General features: G+C 41.4%; 1 protein-coding gene across 2 annotated transcripts in view; it reads left to right on the top strand.

The window, feature by feature from the left end:
- Positions 1 to 19,311, top strand: part of FBXO34 (F-box protein 34) — an 83,494-nt gene extending 64,183 nt beyond the window's left edge. For both annotated transcript variants that reach the window (XM_020285838.2, XM_076004016.1), the window contains exon 2: positions 12,607 to 19,311. In XM_020285838.2, the coding sequence (XP_020141427.1) occupies positions 12,617 to 14,746 (2,130 nt within the window). In that variant the 5' untranslated portion in view covers positions 12,607 to 12,616 and the 3' untranslated portion in view covers positions 14,747 to 19,311. The remainder of the gene's footprint in view (positions 1 to 12,606) is intronic.
- Positions 19,312 to 19,369: the final 58 nt, after the last annotated feature.

Here is a 19,369-nt window from a genome sequence, read left to right as displayed (position 1 = left end):
ATTTATTTAAATGTTCAATTTATATATGTTTATGTAAAGTGAAAGTTACGTGCACTTATACAAGGCTGATTCAGATACTAACTAAACTGCTCATTTAGGTTATAGAATGAGGGATTGAAAGTCATCTGCATTTAATTAAGGAATGGATTGATTGTCTTGACTGCTGTTATCTTTTCGTTCTTTTTTATTGTTTGACTTTCCATGTGTTTGTCTTTTTTTCTTTTCATCTTTTTTTAGTTGCTTTCTGATTTATTTCCTGTTCAGCTTTCAGTAATGGGTGTGGAGTAGGGCAAGAACTTATGTTGGTGCCCGTTGTTTGAACCAGGAAGGAACATCTGCATCAGACAGCCTGGGATTTAGTGGGGAGGGACTTCAGATAAGTTCCTGCAGAGCTAGCTGCCCTACCCAGGGAACCACTGAAATCCACAGTTACCTAACTCCCTCCAAATCTGAAGCTATGCAGCTCCACACTTTGTGTGCATAATGAACATTTCAAGCCAGTGTTTTCCAAATGCTTCCATTTATTTCTCCTTTTTTAAAACCAGTAATTATGGAAAAATCTAGCTATGTACAGAAAGAGTATAATAACCCCCTACTTAGCCATCATGTATGCAGTTTTAACAATTTATCATCTCATGGCCAGTTTTGTTTCCCGTATCTTCCAACCATTTCTTCCCTCATATTAATTTTGAAGGAAATTGCAGACATCATATTATTTAACCTAAAATTATTTCAGGATTTAGCTCTAAGAGATGAGGAATTAAACATTGATACACACCTTTTGAGAGCTTCCCAGAAATGTAAAAAAAAAATACATACATACACACACATATATGTTCATTTTTTATGGTCTGACTCAGGATTGATTTATGGCGTATTTGGTCTCAAGTATAATACATAAGTCAGTCTTTCTTTTTTTTCTTTTTTAACCAAGAATCTCGCTTTGTTGCCCAGGCTATAATGAGTGCCTTGGCGTCAGCCTCGCTCACAGCAACCTCAAACTCCTGGGCTCCAGTTTTCCTTCTGCCTCAGCCTCCTGAGTAGCTGGGACTACAGGTGCCAGCCACCACACTTGGCTAATTCTCTGTTTCTATTTTTAGTTGACCAGATAATTTTTTCTATTTTTAGTAAAGATGGGGGTCTCACTCTTAGGCTGGTCTTGAACCCATGACCTCAAATAATTTTCCTGCCTTGGCTTCCAAGAGTGCTAGGATTACAGGCGTGCGCCACTGTACCCGGCCCGGTCTCTTTCTTCCTCTCTCTCAACTTGGAATTTGTTTTGAATAAACCAGGCATTTTTGCTCGTAATTTCCTACAGTCTACATTTTGCTGTTTTGTATCTCTCAGTGTTGTTTCACATATTTCTCTGCTACTTGTGTTTCCTGTAAATTTGTAGCTGTCTCTAGAGGATTTAGCAGGTTAGAATTGATTTTTTTTTTTAAATAAGGGTTTTCCCCCCCATTAGGAGGCATGAATGTCTGGTTGTGTTTCACTTTTATGATGTTCGCAGCTACTGATGGTCAATTATCTGTTAATTTAGTAATGGTGATATTTACTTCTATTCTTTCCATTTATTGTATCAAAATCTCCCAGGAAATAAAATTTAGGGCATTTAATGGCATTACATGCATTTTCTTTTGAATTAGTTATTTCTGTGACATGATAGCAGTGATTAAAAAACAGTACATGATTTGGTGTTGAGCTCTGCAGTGTATTATATTGTGGATAGTTGATTACTGCAGAATGATTTCAGACCCCTAGTTCATCTAGGTAGGAGGTTGTCCTAGAGTGTTTATTGGAAGTTACTTCCCAGCTATAAATAATAATTAGGGATTAGTATGTACTCAAGTTAGTGTATACTACTTTACTTTTATAATGTTATAAATAGCTGTTTTAAAGTCTTACCTGCTTCTATTAAAGTTTTTAAAAACACATTCATGTGCTTAATTTTGTAAAAGTACGTTTTAGGCTTGATTTGGAATCAGAAAATAATAGTCTAAAATAATTATGTCTGCTTAGTAAAGTTAGGTTTGGTATTTATCAAAGACCTTGTTTCTAAGATGAGTTTTTTGGGGGGGCAGGTAAAATTGTATAAGGGAGGTTTGGAAGATAATCTGATTTTATATAGTTTTCTAATTACAGTAAAGTCTCATTTCATAACTGCTGCATTTTTATATTGGAGTATGAGATCTGGGACCCACTTGGTCTCTTTGAGGACCTTCTAAATAGTCTTCTATTAATGTTTATATTAATAATATATTTTTGTTTCTGGGAAGAATTACTGTGCTTGAAAAACAAAAACAAAACAGTCCTGGCTGGGTTGGGTGGCTCGTGCCTGTTAGCACTCTGGCAGGCTGAGGTGGAAGGATAGCTTCAGGCCAGGAGTTCCAGACCAGCCTCAGCAAGAGTGAGACCCCAAGTCCACTAAAAATAGAAAAAATTAGCCAGGCAACGAAAAACAGAAAAAATTAGCCGGGAGTGGTGACACACTCCTGTAGTCCAGGTACATGGGAGGCTGAGGCAGGAAGCTCTTGAACCCAGGAGTTTGAGGTTTCTGGGAGCTAGGCTGACACTGCAGCACTCTAGCCTGGGCAACAGAGTGAGACTCTGTCTCAAAAAAGAAAACCAAGCTCTTCATAAGTATTTCATTTAAAGCAAGTAGCTCAAGGTGGTTTACTAGAAAGTAGTCTATGGCCTTGTGGTTTGACCATCTAAATGAAGTTTATAAGAATATCTGAGGTGGGGTTAATAGGGGAGTTTTTCTCCAGTAAATCTAAAGGTAACCAGATATTTAACTTCTTTCCCTTCACACAGTCCTATCCTTTTTTTCTTTATTCACTTCACATCTCATTCAAGGTCAATGCTCTTTAGGTGAGCAGACTTCCCTCTTAATACCCAAAGCTAAGTTGGGTCATTCCTCACATATATCTGCAATTGAATAAAGCTGATTTCCACTTCTGTTTGGGGTATTTTCTGAGTTGCCTTTCAAGATGCACTTAGACTTTTGATTGTATAAATGGACATACAAAGCAAATTAAAATGATAGATCAGGAGATAAAATTGTTTCTCAGTAGTATGTCGGATGGATCTTCAGCAAGTTATTTTTTGGGTAACTTTTTAGAAAATAATGCTGTGACAAATCTGACACATAGCAGTTTTGTTTTCTGGTGCTTCATCTTGCTACTGTACATTTTTGGATTCAACACAAGAGTTGATCCAATTGAGGCACTTTGTACAGTAGAGATGGACATTACATTCTCACCCTGATTTCCAGATTAAAGCTATCTTATCTAAAATAAACATTATTTATTCAAATTAAACAAACATTTTGGAGCAAGGCTCTAGGGCAACAACAGTGGTAAAACAGGTAGATAAAGTCCCTGTCCGTGAAAGTGTATATGTTAGTGACATTATCCATAGATCTCCAGGCAAAATAGTGGCATTCCATTTAGGTTTCTCTTTTGTTCAATTATCTGAACATATCCAGACATGTTTTTTGAGGAAAGTCAGAATGTGCCTTTATGTAGAGAGAAAAAACTATAAGGTAGGTTTTAGAATTTCACAACATAACGTTGTCTTTGTCACCTTTGAGTTTGGTATGTAGAAAATGGATCATCTATGAATAAAACAAGCCTGATTTCTGCCTATTGTATTTTCTCTTCATATCCTGGTCTCTAGAGCTAAGATTTTGTGGTAAATTGCAATAGGTTTTCTCAGTTTAGATTTTTGGAAATAATTTTTCTCTCCTCCCCTCTTTCTGTCTTTAGTCTTGGCTAGTAGGGTTAAAACTTATTCTGATGTTACTGTGAGTAGATGATTAGCTACTTCTTGTCGCTTGGGGGAAGTAGCTGAATGTAAACATGGTTACTGCATGTCCTGTATTTTTCAAGGTAATCTCAATTTGTGTTTTGTTCCATTATTTGACAGACTTAATTTTAAATTTAGATGATAAATGGCCCTTTAGGCCAGTGCTCTTCAACCTGAGTCCATGGACCCTGATGAACTTTAGAGGGGTGTTCTGTGAATCTCTTGAAACAATGATGTCAGACTTTGAAGATAAGTGCTGTTTCCTCACAAGGGGCCCGTTTTCTTTCATCAGAATTTCAGAGAACTTGGTGACTGCAAAAAAATGGTTAATAACCACTGTACTTTGTATAAAGGAGATTTTAATTAATAGGAATGATGACATTCCTCCCCCAGACATTCTCCTGTGTGTGTTTGGTATAGTCATGCTAACTTTATTCTTTGGTAATGCCATTTGTCCTCAGGCTTCTGTTCCAGGCTGTCATATTTAATTTTTGAAATTTCTCTTTACCAAAAATAAAATTTGAATGTTTCTAATGATGTCTGCTTTTATTGCTAAGTTTATTTCAATTCATTGGAAAGTTTTAGATTTGGAAATGAACAAAAGGCTAAGGGATCAATGTGTATTTCTGAGGTTTGCCATGAGGGCAGAAATTCCTCTGATTTGTTCATGCTGAAGCCCTGGGGCCTAGCACTACTCATGACACATAAAGAGAAGTTAAATATTTGATAAACATATTAGTTTGAAGTAAGGTATCAAACTTGAGCCATCCAAACTTGAACCCACAGCCCCTGTTCTGCTTCCTTTCATGACTTGAGGGAAAGCTTGCTAAGGAGTAGTTCATTCATGGGCCCCTTGTGTGCTCCTTTCCACATTGCATAGTGTGGTAGGTGAGAGCGTGGGCTTTGGCTCCTCACTGTGTGCTCCTCCAGGCTCCATGATAATGCTTTTGTGTGATCTTTGCAAATTCCTTAACCTCACTGTGCTTTGGTTTCCTCATCTACAATAGGAGATAAGAGTATCCACTTCTTAGGATTTTGTGGGTATTATGAGCTTAGAACAGTGCCTGGTATGTAAACATTTTAGAGGTGTTAGGGCTATTATTCTAGAATAAAAACAAGGTATTCTATTATCACTTATGTGTACCTTTTATCTCTAGCACTACCTTGGTTTCTTTCTTTAGGCATAAAAACAATTCTCCACATTAAACAAAACCCTTGTCTTAAAACCAGCATACTCATGTTGCTGGTAGCAGTGAAAATTAGCCCTGTCCCTTTGGAGAGCGATTGGGCAAGATAGGCCCAATCATAAAAATATTGGCATTCTAACTCAGGGATTCCATGTCTGGAAATCTTTTCTAAGGACATATCTTTAAATGTAAAAGGGACACTATCTATGCGTATGTTACATTATAATGTCCATGGCTAGAACGAATGGTTAAATCAACTGTGTAAATACACGTTGACAGGTGATGGGTTTGAAGACCATGTATAATAACATGGAAAATACTTGTGATAGAAAGTACAGTATTTTGTATATGCATTATGATTACAGTCATGTTAAGGAATACATACTGACATTCAGGTATTTCCCTAGGATAGGACTTGTAAGGGCTCCTTTAATTCCCCCTTTCCCCCCAGAATCTTCATTTATGCAAAACTGGTTCTAAAGGCTGAGATTTTACCCTGAAATTAGTTGTTCTATATACCTTGTTATAAGCCATTATCTTTGATATATAGCTTTACGAATTCCAGGTTTAGTCAAATTCTGTGGAATGGGATGGCTGTGGGGTTTGCAAAGATGAAGGTCACTCTGCATACTCAAGGAATAGTTTTATATGGGGGATAAGAGAAGTATGAGAACCCAGGATGTACTTACCAGGTAACATTTACAGTTTGGGCTCCTTGGTGCCTAATGATTGATTTTTGAATAATGTAGATGTCTCATATTTACCTCTTGGATAAAAACAGCCTGGTTGTGCTGTATTTAAATACCATTGTGAATTCTAAGATGAAAGCTGTGAGCAATGAGTTCTTTAAAACCATGCATGTGTTTCCAAAGCCCATTCTCTGTATTACTCAGTGTCTATTAACAGACAGCAAAGGACTTCTCCATTGTGCATCTCCAACCACCCAGCCCTCCTGAGGCAAAATTTAGAGGTTCTATGAAATGGCTTTAGAGAATATTCCTTAAAAAGGAAAAATGGAGGTACTACAGTAATAGGGTATTGGGCAGGTGGGAGGGGGTGGGTATATACATATATAATGAGTGAGATGTGCACCATCTGGGGGATGGTCATGCTGGAGACTCAGACTTGTGGGGGGAGAGGGGGAAATGGGCATTTATTGAAACCTTAATATCTGTACCCCCATAATATGCCGAAATAAAAAAAAATTTGCACCCCCCCCCCCAAATAAAAAAAAAAGGAAAAATGGGAGCCTGGGTAACAGAGCTAGACTCCATCTCTAAAACCAAAAAATAAAAGCTGGGCTCTGTACCATGAGCTTGTAGTTAGTCCCAGCTACTCAGGAGGCTGAGATGTGAAGATCTCTTGAGCCCAGGAATTTGAGGCTGTTCTGAGCTATGCCATGCCATGCCATGGCACTCCAGACTGGGAGACAGAGCGAGACCCTGTATCTTGCAAAGAAAAAGAGAAAAGGGGTAAACTCCTTCCCTGAGAAAGTCATTCCTCCAATGTTTTGGAGCTTAGTTTGAGAAGTACTGTCTTTTCTGACATATAGTTTTTTGTTTTTTTGGTTTTTTTTAAGGCACTCTGTGGGAGTTGGGTGCATTCTTTCTGTCAGTGTTCAGAGGCATATTGGGGGCAGGGGACGGGAAGAGTCCTGTGCCTCTGCCTATATTCACACCCTCCTGGTCTTGGCACCTTTTCCAGTTCAATAGTCATGGAAGCAGCTTTTACATACTTTGAGGTTGGTGTGGCATATGTGATACGGCATTTCTGTTTTTATACATCATAGTATAGCTGTAAATTTTATGTGGGACTTAAAAATTGACCTAATTTGAAAGAAAAAGCCGTTTGAGTAGATGCGAGTCAATGTAATTTTATTTGTGCCATAATGGAACCTAGGTTTTTGATATACCTTCTTTTGTAGTGGGGAAAAGTATAGATCCAGGAGGCTCAATTTTCTACCTCGTTGTAATCTTAATTTACCACTACTTTCCCATAGAGCTTTAAAAGTCACTTTACTTCTACTTCCTCATTTGCAAAAACAAGGATTTCATTATCTATGCATACAGTACTTTGCTGAAGTTGCTAATCATTTGTATAACATGCCAGTGAAGAAATCTATCATAAGATGGTCTCTGGAAGCTTTTACAGTTTTTAAGAAGCAAATGGTGCATTAACGTACTGTATACTTTTTTCCTCTGAAGGGATAAGAATGTTCCTTCATGTACTATTCTATTTTATTCCTCTGATTTTTATAAACAAAGATGGTCTATGGAAGTTTTTACAGTTTTTAAGAAGCAAATGGTGCATTAATGTACTGTATACTTTTTTCCTCTGAAGGGATAAGAAGGTTCCTTCATGTACTATTCTATTTTATTCCTCTGATTTTTATAAACAAAGGCATTATGCTATAGTAAATGACTCATTTTTGGAATTGGTATTCCTGCCCTTAACTGAGGCAGGAAGAAACAGGAAATGCTTTATCTGCTAACCTGTTTTGATAGGCAAGGCTGAAGACTAACAAGGAAGAAAACAGGCATCTGCCTTTGATGTTATGGCTTCCTATTAGCACTAAGAGAAAACTGGTCCTTTCCCCTGTTCTAGCCACATGTTGCCGTTTGATTGCTCACCAGTCCCGTTTGCCTCTCTACAGACAAGAGTTAGTGTGACTCTTTAGGCTTTGGGATTTATCCATGCACATTTTTTTTTCTTTTCTAATACAGTTCAGTTATCTTCCATGGCTTCATATTGAGATTGTACACTATCTTTAGATGAGAGTTTTCCCAGCTTTCAGCTGAAATTGAACACAAGTGTCCAAAAGGAATACTAGAATTATTGAAAGTGGGATTTTGGCCTTCACTGGAATAAAGTTAGTCAAGTTATATTGACTTGTTACATCTCCCCATATTCCTGGAAAGGATTTAGGTGGCAGTATGTATGGAGACTCCTTCACAGCCAGGCCTAGTGAGAGAGTTGCTGTAGTGAGTGCTCACTTTATTATCCTCCAGGCACCCTCCCCCAGGCACTATGCTTTCTGTCCATTGCAGTTTCTCACGGCAGGGTCACCCAGTGTCACTAACACCAATGGGACATGATTCTTTATTTTACCTTGCTGCAGAGTCTAAAGTGATTGCTCCTTTTATGCATATTTTTTTCTGATTTTAAAAGTACTACATGTTCATTGTGAGAAATCTTGAAAAAAGACTTGTAATCTCTATCCTGAAAACTTTTTCCTCATTGAATTGTTTCTGTGACAACTGGTGTCTTCCTTTCCTCTTGTTTCTCTAGATCAGATCTGAATCAGTTGGCCTGTGGCTATTTCTGTCTTGCAGGCACTCAAGCCCAGCATCTCTTAAACTGAACAGCTCTGCCTCTCCTAAATATGCTCAGCCGATACCTTTGTGATACCTCACTGGGAGGTACCACTCTTCATGCAGTGCTAGAGCCATAAGATAAGGACCAATCCTTGACTCCTCTCTTAGTCTCTATTTTATTCAGTAGTTAGAATCTTATTACTCCATTTACTTGCCATCTCTCCACTCCTAGCGCCTTAATTCAGACTCTCTTTATTTTTCCACCTGAGTTTCCCCAAAGCATCATCTACTTTTGAACCTCTGAGGACTTCAAAGCTTAACTTACAAAATCAGGGCATCTGTGACCGGTTCCTACACCCCAAGTCTGAGTGTGGTGCTGGTGGTCCTCTCTCCCCACTTCATCCACACTTCTTCCCTCTGTCTTCTCCCATGCTCCCATGGACTCACAGCACCCTGTACTATGCTTAGGACAGGTATTTCATTCTGCTATAATTGCCTGTTTACTTTTATGTCTCCTTAAGGGCAACTATGTTTTATTCATAGTTGCATCAGTAGTATCCAGCCTGGAGTGGTTAGTAAACTTACGATAAATGGGTAGAAGGAAATTCACATTTTTAGGATAAAGGTTAGTAGGAAAAAAATGTGAGGCTGTTATGTTAGTTTTGCAGTCCTGGCTGCCTAAAAAAAATCTTAATGATATGGTTGGACTTCCCTACCTGGTCTAGTGGTCATGGTTCTGTGAATAAGTCTTCCAATGTGAAGTATGCTAGGGTAAAGCTGATAGGTTGGCTGGAGTGGGCTCCAGCACCTTGCGTTGCACTGACAGAAGGTAGGCTTTCCTGTAGCTAACAACAGTGTAGCAGAGATGATAGGACAGTTGTGCTAGGGATGCACAGGAGGGCATAAGTTAGTGTCTTGGTGATTGGATGTGTGCGTCAGGGAGAAGGAATCTAAGTGACTCAGTTTCTGGCTTGATGGACTAGGTGTTTGAGGCTATCAACTAGTATTGTTGATTTTGAAATTCCTTTAGACATCCATGTATGTCCACTAGGCAATGGATATGAAGTTTGGGAGAGCATGCCTGTGGAACGGTGGGAGAGTTAAAACTACAAGAGATCACTTAGACATATAGTTTAAGTGGAGCAGTGGTTTAGAAAAAGAACCTGGAAGAACACTGATCTTTAAGGGCTAGGGAAGAAAAGAGAGCTGGGAAGGCTGTGTCAAGGAATCTGAGGAGTTGGAATTGAAGAGGGGATTAGCAATGAAAAGGCCATCAAGTTTATTGTGCTCTAAGGAGAGAATAACAGGTAAGAAAATGGGTCTGTTTTTTCCCCTTAGAGTAGGTACTTTAGTATGGACAGTCTGCCTGGTTTTTGGTCGAGCATTACTGCCTTACCCCTGTTCCTAGCCTATTAATAGTACCCCAGCCCAAATCCAGAGCCCCACTGACACTCTTACATTGATTGGATCTAACACATCACCTCTAACGTCCCTTCAAATGCCAACCTAATGTTAACAAGAGACTGGGCCCAATCCTAGAATTCTGATTCAGTGGACCCAGGGATCTTAAGAGGGGCCCTTCTGTGATTCTGAGATGTGTAGGTGCCAATAAACCTCCATTTTATTTCATTGCAAGAGAGCAGGACTTTATTATAGCAAACTTTCCAACTATAATTGTGATGAAGAGGTTGGCAACCATGGAAACCTAGCTGGAGCTTTATCCATGCCTGTCTTTGTGTGGGGGTTTGTTGGGGATGGGGAAAGTGCCACCACCTGGTGTGATCTGTTGGAGATTTAAAGTTTTAATTGCATGGATTTTTGCAGCAGATGTCCCTGCATCATGTCCTCAGTCTACCACTCATTTCAACCAAAACTCAAGATTTTTGGGCCGGGCATGGTCTCACGCCTGTATTGCTAGCACTCTGGGAGCTCGAGGCAGGAAGATCACTTGAGCTCAGGAGTTCAAGACCAACCTGATCAAGAGTGAGAACCCCGTCACTACTAAAAAAAATAAAAAAATAAAAAGAAAAATTAATTGGCCAACTAATTAGCCAGGGATGGTGGCCTATGCCTGTAGTCCCAGCTACTCGGGAGGCTGAGGCAGGAGGATGCTTGAGCCCAGGAGTTTGAGGTTGCTGTTAGCTAGGCTGATGCCAGGGCACGGGCACTCTAGCTCAGGCAATAGAGTGAGACTATGTCTCAAAAAAAAAAAAAAAGACGAAAAAAATTTAATTTTTTCCCCCCAGAGTCTGGCTAGCACCTGTCTCACTTTGTGCCCTGGGGGAAGGGGAGAGAGATAACCCTAGGCAACCTTCAATGAGTGGGGATCCATGTTCTACCTCCCTTAAGAGTCCCATGGAATTGCCCCCACTTTCCAGAGGTCACCTTGATTGTGTCCTTATTTGGCTTTTCTCTTTCCCTGTTGTACCTTTCCTTCCCTCACTTCTATTCCCTGGGATCATCTACTATTTAATCTTGCTTAAACCTTGCATACAACTGTAATGTGTCAGTTGAGCTGACGTTACAGCTTAAATGCAAATAAAACCTTCTCTAATTACATTAGTTTTTTCTTAATGTCCCTGTCTATCAATAATAGCACCTCAAATAATGTGTGGGGGAGGAAGTTGAAGGGAACATAGTGTGTAGTGCAAAACAGCACATGCATTGCTAAAGTTTAAATTTATTTGCACTCTGTAATGAGATCATTATATGAGAATTTATTTTTCCCAACCCCCATTTCTTTCATTTCATTTAGGAAAGGGTTTGAAGGGTTATGAAAACCCAGAAAATAGTTGGCACAGAGAGACAGCACTAGATGTGTGCCTCTTTTATGTTATCTTGTTCTTGAGGAATTCTCAGTGGCTTTCTATAAGACTAAATTATAGAATGTAATGATAGAAAGCTATTAAGAATGTTACAGTGAGGCCGGCGTGGTGGCTCACGCCTGTAATCCTAGCACTTTGGGAGGCAGGCGGATTGCTCGAGGCCAGGAGTTCGAAACGAGCCTGAGCAAGAGTGAGACCCCGTCTCTACTATAAATAGAAAGAAATTAATTGGCCAACTAAAATATACATAGAAAAAATTAGCCGGGTGTGGTGGCGCGTGCCTGTAGTCCCAGCTATTCAGGAGGCTTAGGCAGCAGGATTGCTGGAGCCCAGGAGTTTGAGGTTGCTGTGAGCTAGGCTGATGCCACGGCACTCACTCTAGCCTGGGCAACAAAGTGAGACACTGTCTCAAAAAGACTACAGTGCACAAAGGGAGAAGATTTGTACAGATGGTCAGGATATAAATTGCCAAAGATCAGAAAGATCCTGATAAGATACATGTCAAGGGTATCATTTGAAAGACAACTTGTGTGCCTTAAATGTGAAATCTCCCTTTACCTGGCTAGAAGATGCCCATATTTCTTCTTTTAGCTGAGACTGGAGTCTAGGAATTAAAAGTTGAAGTGAAAAGTAAACTTGTTCCAGATGATCATTTGCATTCTTGATGATTAAAATTGACATCTGAGCAGTTCCCATGGAGGCTTCCAAATTGTAGGCACTCAGTAAAGGTTGGTGAAGCAACTGAGAGGGAATATGCTGAGTTACCTTAGACTGCTGTCCCAGTGAGCGAGAGTAGGTGAAACTGAACAGGCTTAGACCAGTATATGCTGTTGCTTCACTCCCACCAACCTGTGACTGCAGCTCTTTATTTTGGTCTGTAATTTTGCGGGACATCAGGCATCCCTGGACAATACTTTCTTCAATCCAGGATTTTATGTGTAGCAGTGTGCTACTTTATGTAAATTGTAAATAGACAATGATTATCTAATGAGTAGTCATTAGATTATCTAGCTTTTCAACCTCTCAGTTAACATTTCAACTCACACCCAGAGAGGAAGTGACTTGCTCAAGGTGAAATGATATGGCAGGGACTAGAACACAGGTCTCTGTTATGTAATCATCTTTTTGTCTCATTTCTGAAATGGCTACCATCTCCACCCGTGGCCAAGGGAACAAAACAAGGTACTAAGATAGTATCAGGAAATTTGACAGTTAAATGTTTATACAAATAGATGATTTGGAAAATCAAGACTAATAGATGGGCAAAGTTACATAAGCAAACAAGTGAAAGATTATAAGCATCTCAACATTGAGCAGCATGGGAAGTTTTAGGAAGCAGTACAATGATTTTGATGGGCTTCTTTGCAACGGAGAAAATGCTAGTTGTGATAACCTAGCAAGAAATAGTGTTTAAAAAAACTTTTCTAAAAACAAAATTGGTTTCTTAATCAAATGTGTATTTCTTTCCTATAGGGCCTCTGTTATGCACCTGAAGCCATACTGGAAACTCCAGAAGAAAGAGTGCCCTCTGGAAGTCAGCAGGGAAACGCTGAGAACTCATATGAGCCACCAAAAGGCTATAAGTGATGAAAAATGCAGATCTAGCTACATGAAACCAAGTGTCTTTCCTTCAGTCTCTCTTGGTAAAGCATCATCTCAAAAGCCTTTTGGGATCCTTTCTCCAAATGTTCTGTGCAGTATGAGTGGAAAGAGTCCTGCAGAGAATAGCTTGAATGTTAAAACCAAAAAGAATGCACCATCTGCAACAATCCACCAGGGCGAAGAAGAAGGACCACTTGATATCTGGGCTGTTGTGAAACCTGGAAATACCAAGGAGAAGATTGCATTCTTTGCAGCCCACCAGTGTAGCAATAGGATAGGATCTATGAAAATAAAAAGCTCCTGGGATATTGATGGGAGAGCTACTAAAAGAAGGAAAAAATCAGGGGATCTTAAAAAAGCCAAGATACAGTTAGAAAGGATGAGAGAAGTCAACAGCAGGTGCTACCAACCCGAGCCTTTTGCGTGTGGCATCGAGCACTGTTCTGTGCATTATGTGAGTGACAGTGGGGATGGAGTCTATGCTGGCAGGCCTCTGTCCGTTATACAGATGGTTGCCTTCCTTGAGCAAAGAGCTAGTACTCTGCTAGCTAGTTGTGCGAAAAACTGCACAAACTCCTCTGCTGTTGTGAGGTTTTCTGGCCAGTCCAGAGGAGTGCCCCCAGCCTCTGAGCACTTCTCTGCTCCAGGAGCATGTGAAGAACCCGTAGAAAGGGGGAATCCTGAAGTTGGTGAACCACAGAGCGAACCAGTCCGTGTCCTCGACATGGTAGCCAGGCTGGAGTCCGAGTGCCTGAAGCGGCAGAGCCAGCGTGAGCCTGGGAGTCTCTCGAGGAATAACAGCTTCCGTCGAAACGTGGGCAGGGTGTTGCTCGCCGATAGCACTCAGGCTGATGAAGGCAAAACAAAAAAAGGTGCCATTGAGGCACCTGATGCTCAGGTGAATCCTGGGGGATCTGTATCTGTAGTCTGTGTCCCCTCAAAAACTGACGATTCTCCTAAAGGGGACACGGCCTGGGATGGTGCTTCTCGGGGCTGTCTCTCATTGCCAGCAGGTGTGAATTTCCACATGGACGATGCAGAATTAGAGCCAGGTCCACAAACTGCCATGAAAAATAGCAACAGGTATGATGTGGAAATGACAGATGAACTTGTTAGGTTACCTTTTTCTCACACCTGTCCCCAAGCCACTGAACTGGCCACAGATGCTGTTGACGGTATGAGTAGAGAGCCTGTGCCACTTACTAGCCACAATCCTGATCAGAGAAGAAAAGTATCTTTGTGCATTAGTATCACTGTGTCCAAGGTGGAGAAAGAACAGCCTTCTAGTTTAAACTCCTGTGAAGACCCACTTCCAGGGATGTTGTTTTTTTTGCCACCTGGTCAGCACCCATCAGATTGTTCCCAGCCGAATGAAAGCACAAGAGAGTCCTCGGAGCCCAGCCGGTGCGATGCTGCTGCTGAGGGTGACAGCGCATCTGGAGAGAAAAGTGGTTCCGCTGAGCCGTTTGTAGCACCAGCTACTTCTGTGGAAAGTACATTACCGGTGCTTGAGGCATCCAGTTGGAAGAAGCCGGTGTCTCATGATTTTCTGGAGACCAGGTTTAAAATCCAGCAGCTTTTGGAGCCTCAGCAGTACATGGTTTTTCTGCCCCATCACATCATGGTAAAAATCTTCAGGTTACTTCCCACTAAAAGTTTAGTGGCTCTTAAATGTACCTGCTGCTATTTCAAGTTTATTATTGAATACTACAATATTAGGCCAGCAGATTCTCGCTGGGTTCGAGATCCACGCTATAGAGAGGATCCTTGCAAGCAGTGCAAGAAAAAATATGTGAAAGGGGATGTGTCCCTGTGCCGCTGGCACCCCAAGCCCTATTGCCAGGCATTGCCGTATGGGCCAGGGTATTGGATGTGCTGCCATCGGTCTCAGAAAGGCTTCCCTGGCTGTCAGCTGGGGCTTCACGACAATCACTGGGTTCCTGCCTTCCACAGCTTTAATCGGGCAATCCATAAGAAAGCGAAAGGGACTGAAACTGAAGAGGAATACTAAGAGAGCCAACAAAAGGACCCATTTTTGAAGCCACAAGACACCATTCAAGTGAGTGTTGCCTCTCGAGAGTTATCACTCTAGGAGAATCTGCACTTACTCCATCAGGACCGCCATTGCTCAGGCATTTTTAAAACTCTTAATTTGTGAGCTTTACAGGAAAATTGGTCTCATTGTTTTATAGTGGCATCTCACATCCAGGGTAGTATCACACAGTTTGATTTACTTGGCTGTTTTCCTAAATCAAATCCATCCTCAAAGGATGAAGACTTGCTGCCGTCAAGAACATTCCGAAGAGTTCACTGCAGACTCTGCAGGCAGTCCTCAGAAAGAGGTTCTAGAAATGTTTTGAGCACTGGCACCATATTTGAAGTAAGTGAATAGTGTCCTATGAAAAGAATAGCAGGACTCTTGGATGAAAGGTTATTTCTTAAGAAGGAAAAGTCAGGCACCTTACCTTAGACCTTGTATGCTCGATCCTGTGAGATTGATGTTTGTGGTTGGAGATGGATTTCATGCCCTGTGGTGTTTACAGTGTATATAATGGTTGTGTTTTCATAGGGCTATGAAAGTGCACATTAACCCCGAACGCCTTTACCTTTAAGTGAGTGCTTTGGCCCCTCTGTAAATAACATGATTAAAATCCAGTTGTACATAATGGACAGCTGGCTGAACAATATAGTCACCACAATGCAGCTAGGATAGTGTTGCGGCTATAACTGAGTGTTTTTTGATTGTCTAGTCTCAATTTGTATATCCTGTATAAACTATGAATGTTTCCTAAATAAACTATGAATGTTTCCTGTATAATATATGAATGTTTCTGAGAAGAAACTCTAAATAGTTAAAGGCTAACCTGTTCAAAGGATACCAAATAATGGTTTAACTGGACAACCTGAAAATTAGCATAGAGAACAATCTTTCGTTATATTTTAGTGATTCGCCAAGATTGAGAGAATATTATATAGTCAGATTATAACATTCTTGTCTATTTTATCCTTTGTCTGGTTACAATTTTTTTTAAACTTCAATAAAAACATGCATCTTAAATGAGACCTGAGTTTTACAAAGACTTTTTCCTCCTTTTGTAATACAGTATTGAAAAAGTCTTGTGAATTGAGTCACTTTTTCTGCCACAGAAAAGAGACCATCTTAACATTGTAAGTTTAAGTTTTTGCAATTCTTCAACACTTACTTTGAGTTGTCTGCCCAATACCCCCTATATTTCCTGTTTGATCATTATCTAGGATATTTTACATCTTGTCCTGGTATATAATCAATCATTTAGAAATCATTAAAGATATCTATTCAGGCCTGTGGTCACATAATGCTTGGTGGGCTGGAAGGTTTGGGACCACAGAAAGCTGTGGGTGGAGGACCTAAAAACTAGGTTGGCTTGAAATCAAGTACCCACGTAAAACCCTGCGACCAGCCTAAGCACTGGGCTTGTGGAGAACAGATGGTAAATGTTCTAGTGGGAGGTGCTATGCTAGGTGACATGCTAGGCTAGATCCGTGACACAGGACCAAAAGGAGGCTGAGAATAGCTTACTTTTCTTTCAAGGGAGTGGTTTTCCTCGTGACTCACCCCAGCTGAGGCATGTTGGAAAATGCTTTTAAATCCTGAAGTCCCTTGGGCTGAAGTTTCCCGTGCTTGTTTTATTACCCTTTGATTTGCTCTAAACTGGCAAGCTCAGTAGTGCCTTCCTAATAGGTTTGCTGTGATTCATAATTTAGGCTTAAAGGAGATAATGTTCATAAAGGACTTTGAATACAGCTTGGTGTGTAAAAAAAAAAAAGTGCCCAATGTTAGCTATCATTGTTACCAGCTGTGGTTCTACATTTGCCCAGCATGGACACAGGTAAACAATTGCCATTCCTTACCTGGTTTTCATGTGGGACACAAAGCTGTGACTGTGTGAGGGGTTAAAGTGACCAAGAGCAGAGAGCACAGCAAGAATGCCCCAGGTTCACCTGGCATGCAGTGCTTAGGCCCTCAGAAATCACTGACGACCTGTTTTGAGCTGTGTAGCAGGACCTGGTTCCCAGTGCCATCTGCATGAGTGACGGAGGATTTTAGCAGGTGGCTTCAGAGGGCACCACCTTCCTGGTTTTCACTTCCAAGACAAGCGTAGCTTTCCCTTAGGAGGAAGACGCTGTGCTTCAGGGCCCCCTAGTGCCAGGCTGGTGCGCACAGCCCAGCTGTTAATTTCCCGCAACAGTGCAGCACTACCTGCCCCCTGCGCATTGCTGTGGGTCACAGACTTCAAGGAAATAGCAACATGGGCACCCAGACCCTAGCCTCTCCCCAACCTGGACCCCTGCAAAGAAAACAGGGAAAACCTCCCCCTTCAGCTTTTCCTCAAAGGCTCTGATACACCTGGCTTAGTTTTTCTCAGCTTCTCACTTCAAGCCCTCATTGATCATTTGAAAGGAAAACCAGAACTAGAGAAACCAAAAGGGGTCAGAGAGCTCCTCCTCCCTCCCACCTCTAGGGCAGCCTGACTCTGTCCCCTGCCCAGTGGATGAGACTAGAGACCCAAGCAAGGAGTGAACTGGAAGTGAAAAAAAAGACCAAGATCAAAGTTTGCTTTTTTAGGCTCTGTCAAAATGACTCTGGGTTAAAATGGCCAAATTTCTGAAAGGACCATTCAAAATTTACCACAGACCCTGCCTAAGCAGACTGATGGCTCTGTGCTTTGGCAGCACCTCCTTTGGAAACCCAACCTATGTCCCCACTCACCTTTTCTGGCTGGGTGCCTGTGCGCATCTGCCACCACACAGCCCTCATACCTGTCGCTGTACACTTGACCCTGCGCACCTGTGAGTTCTGGGTCCAACCAACCGTGGAATGAGAATACTTGGAAAAAAACTGCTTCTGTGTACAGACTTGTCATTATTTCCTAAACAATACAGTATAATCACAGGGGATTTACATTGCCTTGGGTATTAAAAGTAATCTAGAGATGATTTAAAGTATACAGAGGATGTGCATAGGTTGTATGCAAGTATACCACTTTTTATCAGGTGATACAAAATGGGTATCTGTGGATTTTAGTATTCTAGGGAGGCCCTGGAAGCAGTCTGCCATGGATACCAAGGGACAATGGTATATGCAGCTCTCTTGTCCACTGCACTCTGGACTCAGGGCATCTTGTGCCACCACTGTCAGTACCTCACACATAGTACATGATCCATAAGATGTTTGCCTTCCTCCATAGTGACCATCTTAACAGGGGTTCTAGCAGGTTCTGACTGTTCTGGGCCATACTGTAATTTTCTATCTAGTATGAGAAACCTGAAGCAGGGACGAAATCTTTTCCTCTGGTCACAGCCGGTCCCATGGGAGCATTCTTGGCTAGGGAAGCTCGTGCATTTGGAATAATCTAGGCTCTGCTGTTACCAGTAGCTCCCCTGGCAGCAGGCTGCAGCTTACAGCAGGGACCTAAGGGTTCCTTTCGTGGGCTTTGTCTAGTCACCCTCCTGTAATGGACTTGTCAGTGCCTCTCTGCCAATGTTTTTGGACCAGCCTTGAACACTTTATGTGAATATCCCAGATGTTTTCCACAGTTTTGATAGCCATCATTCCTTCCTTCCTTCACTCAGATGGGCTATTCACCCTCCTTTATCGGCTGCCTGCTTCAAAAACAGAAAGCCAGTCTGCACCAAACCTTTCTGCACACTACTGACAGCACCAATAATAAAGGCTGATGGTATCTAGCCACATGTCACGTTTGAATGCGTTCTCTACAGTGCAGCACCTGGCACTTGGGGAATCTAATCGTTTCTATCCTTGTTTTTCCTTTGAGTTCAAATAAGCTAGTGTTGCAATCTTTGTGATTTGGTGAAAGTACCTGTGTGGGAAACTTATGCTGTCCCCTCAACTGACATGCACACCATTCCAAAGTTTGTGACCACAGCTAATGTTTGCACAACCTCATGGGAAGAGCAAACACTGTGGTTATGCACCCTTGGGTAACACCCACTGTATTCAAACCAGGTCAGTTTAAGGCTGACCTTCTACTCTAGGTAAAGGGGTAGGGGTGGCCATGCCAATAGCTTCTTGGCATTTCTCCTGGCTGGCCTGGCCCTTCCACAGCAGTCACTCTTGGTACCCCCCTCCACCTACAGGTGACCCCCTCTCTGCAATCATCTAAACTGAAAGGTACAGACTACCCACTGGGACACTGGGGGGAGATGAGTTATGTGGGTGGAGGGGGGGAGGAATCTTCCAAATCTACTCTTCCTCTGAGCTTGAGAGGTCCCCTCTAACATTATGCTTTCTCTCTTGTCCCAAAGTCTGGGCAATTTCCACAGGGGCATCCTGGAGGCACACTCCTTTCCCAAGGTCTGTTGCAAGGAACCAAGTTACTACTGTGGGTCATATGCCTCATATGATGGCTACCAAAGAAAAATGCATCCTTAGAAAAAGTGACAATTTTCCCAGCTTACCAAAGAAAGACCACTATTATTAATACCACCATGATCTATAATTAATATATATAAACAGGTTTTTTTCTTAGAAAATTTCTTAAAAATTATTCTATAACTTGTATAAAATACCTCAGGATTAGATCTCATTCTTGCTACTCTCAATGTAGCAATTGAAGTGAATGATCAGAATTTG

The sequence above is a fragment of the Microcebus murinus genome, chromosome 6 (genome assembly GCF_040939455.1).
Source record: "Microcebus murinus isolate Inina chromosome 6, M.murinus_Inina_mat1.0, whole genome shotgun sequence".
Classification (NCBI taxonomy): Eukaryota; Metazoa; Chordata; class Mammalia; order Primates; family Cheirogaleidae; genus Microcebus; species Microcebus murinus.
This window is presented reverse-complemented; position numbering and strand designations above follow the sequence as displayed.